The sequence below is a fragment of the Myxocyprinus asiaticus genome, chromosome 3, assembly GCF_019703515.2.
Source record: "Myxocyprinus asiaticus isolate MX2 ecotype Aquarium Trade chromosome 3, UBuf_Myxa_2, whole genome shotgun sequence".
Lineage (NCBI taxonomy): Eukaryota > Metazoa > Chordata > Actinopteri > Cypriniformes > Catostomidae > Myxocyprinus > Myxocyprinus asiaticus.
The window spans coordinates 45961002-45963404 of NC_059346.1; the positions used below are offsets into that span (position 1 = coordinate 45961002).

The following is a 2403-nucleotide window of genomic DNA, read 5'->3' on the forward strand; positions in this document are numbered from 1 at the left end:
AATGGAGATCATATTATATGCCCATTTTAAATAACCACTTTTTTTTCCATAAATCTTTCTTAAAATAATTTGTATTTTCACTTTGCCAACAGAGCAGATGATCTGATATTGCATTATTTAATTAATTAATATTTGGTAAGTGTACATTTATTTGTCAGAAGAGGTGGGTTCCCAGAACTGAGAATCTCTCTGGACTCTGGGAATTAAGGCACTATTTTTGTAAAGCTGCTTTAAAACAATATGTACTGTGAAAATCATTACAAATAGAACTGTCTTGACATCACATAATACAATGATATAATAAAATAAATACAAATATATAAGGAATTATAAAGCAAAAAAATATAAAAATGTGTTTTATTATTATCAGTATTTTTTACTTTGCCTAAAAGAGCCGTTTCAGTTCACATCACAGAGACATCTGGGTTACCCGTTCAGTGCTACTATCTTTGTGAATGGAATCATGGCAGCCAGAATCAGTTCCTGCTGTGAGTACAGATATGCCCCAGGATTTCAGCAAGGTCATAGTAGCTGCTTCAGATGGCCTGAATGGAGGGAAACCCTGCTTTAAGTGAGATATGATGACACGCAATACTAATTTTAAGCAATAATTTTCACCATGACCAACTGAGATTCCTTTACATACTTTTTCTCCTTTTACAGATATGTGAATTCAAGGCATGGTATTGGCACTCCAGTGATCGTTAGTCCAGCTCCAACCTTTCAACGAGCCATCAAATCCAATGAAGGTTGGTGTTAATTCTATTGCATTTAGACAGTCCTGTCCTCATTCTAGTGATGATCCACGAAATGGACAGGGCAAATTCTTTCCAGAATTCAGATTGCCTCATGATAATCATGTACAGTATTCTGTGCAGGTGTGGTGGAGTCGTGCTCCTCTTCCCCATTGTTCATCCCTCTTGGGATGGAAAGATCGGTGCAAAGGACTAGAAAGCTCTCTAAAGATGCAGGTGTTTTGTCAATAGACAGTGAAGACATGAATGGCAGTGTGAAAGAGAGAAGACGTCACAAACACCAAAAAGAACAATGCAGCCAGCGAGTAGAGGGCAAAGGCTCGGAGGAATCACAATCACATAAAGCAAATGAAATTGAAGCCAAACCTTTTGCCTTCCAACATCCCTAGACAACAACTGCAAAAATCAGTATATGAACAAGCACAAGGCAAAGAGAATTCAGTGACTAAAAATGAAACTAATGTGCCAGGTAAGTGCAAATCTTTCCAGCAATTTGGTTCATCACTCTTTATCGTGCCTGTGAGCGGTGTAACACTTTGAAGTTTCTCCATGGAAAGGTTATAAATCACTAGGTTTTATTTTATTTTATAGACAGGAGCACTATCAAGACTCAAGATTCATTGCAAGAAGGAAAAACTCTGAGTAAGCACAATGCAGAGAAAACGATGGATCCTTCAAAATTGAATGGGAAAAGCAGAAACCAGGGAAAACTGAGGGACTTCTATGAAAAATGTGTTGAAATGAGCACTGGTCTGGAATCAGGCCTAGACCAACAGAGGTGGTTCAAAGTAAACATTGAGTCAAGAACTGTGGCTCATTGCTCACAGACAGGGTTTCCCCGGGGTCTTTTAGCTTGATTTGGATGGAGTCAATCATTTTACCATAAAGTTTATGACAAAAAGTAGTTTCTAATGCTAAGATATACAAAGGCAAGTGTAGAATTGTAAGTGACTGTCCATTCTTTTACAGCATACATCTGAAGTAAAGTTTACTTACTTAAATGGTACCTCTGAGTTTTTAATAAAAAATGACATGAAGTTATATTGTCCTCAAAACCTGATTTGTGATGTCATGGTTAGATGCTACTTTTTAAAGGAATATTCTGGATTCAATACAAGTTAAGCTCAAATGACAGCATTTGTGTCATAATGTTGATTACCACAAAAAATAATTTCAACTTGTCCCTACTTTTCTTAAAAAAAAATAAAAAATAAAAAAAATCCCTGAGGCACTTACAATAGAAGTGAATGGGGCCGATTTTTTTGAGGGTTTAAAGGCAGAAATGTGAAGCTTTTAATGTTCTAAAAGCTTACATTAATTCTTCAGTTTAAATGTATGTATTATTTGAGCTGTAAAGTTGTTAAATCACAATTTTTAGTCATTTTAGGGTTTTAGGGTTTGTTGACTACATCTCCATGGCAACAAAGTTGTAAAATTGGATAAACTTTACACAGAAAAGGTTTCTAAGCGATTTTTTCTCACTAAAATCATGTTGACACACATATTGTTTATGTCTTGTGGCTATACTTTTGAAACAGTGAGTATTTTAACATTTACGTATTGGCTCCATTGACTTCCATTGTAAGTGCCTCACTGTAACCCAGATTTTTGCTTTTTAAAGAAAAGGAGGGGCGAGTCAAAATTAATT

At 35.7% G+C, this 2403-nt stretch overlaps 1 protein-coding gene across 2 annotated transcripts; it reads left to right on the plus strand.

The window, feature by feature from the left end:
* Nucleotides 1-253: 253 nt before the first annotated feature.
* LOC127419363 (uncharacterized) lies at nucleotides 254-1762 on the plus strand. 2 transcript variants are annotated; one of them, XM_051660720.1, is made up of 4 exons: nucleotides 254-571; nucleotides 664-749; nucleotides 867-1224; nucleotides 1347-1762. In XM_051660720.1, the coding sequence occupies exons 1-3, from the start codon at nucleotides 456-458 to the stop codon at nucleotides 1142-1144; spliced, it is 480 nt and encodes a 159-aa protein (XP_051516680.1). In that variant the 5' UTR covers nucleotides 254-455; the 3' UTR covers nucleotides 1145-1224; nucleotides 1347-1762. The 2 variants fall into 2 exon arrangements, with proteins under 2 accessions (XP_051516680.1, XP_051516684.1); XM_051660724.1 differs by having other exon boundaries at nucleotides 879-1224.
* Nucleotides 1763-2403: the final 641 nt, after the last annotated feature.

Excerpts from the sequence above, each read along its gene's own strand:
- LOC127419363 (XM_051660720.1), top strand. The coding sequence starts at position 456 with ATGGAATCATGGCAGCCAGAATCAGTTCCTGCTGTGAGTACAGATATG. Across the intron at positions 572-663 it reads GGAGGGAAACCCTGCTTTAA|ATATGTGAATTCAAGGCATG; the intron begins GTGAGATATGAT and ends CTCCTTTTACAG. Across the intron at positions 750-866 it reads AGCCATCAAATCCAATGAAG|TATTCTGTGCAGGTGTGGTG; the intron begins GTTGGTGTTAAT and ends AATCATGTACAG.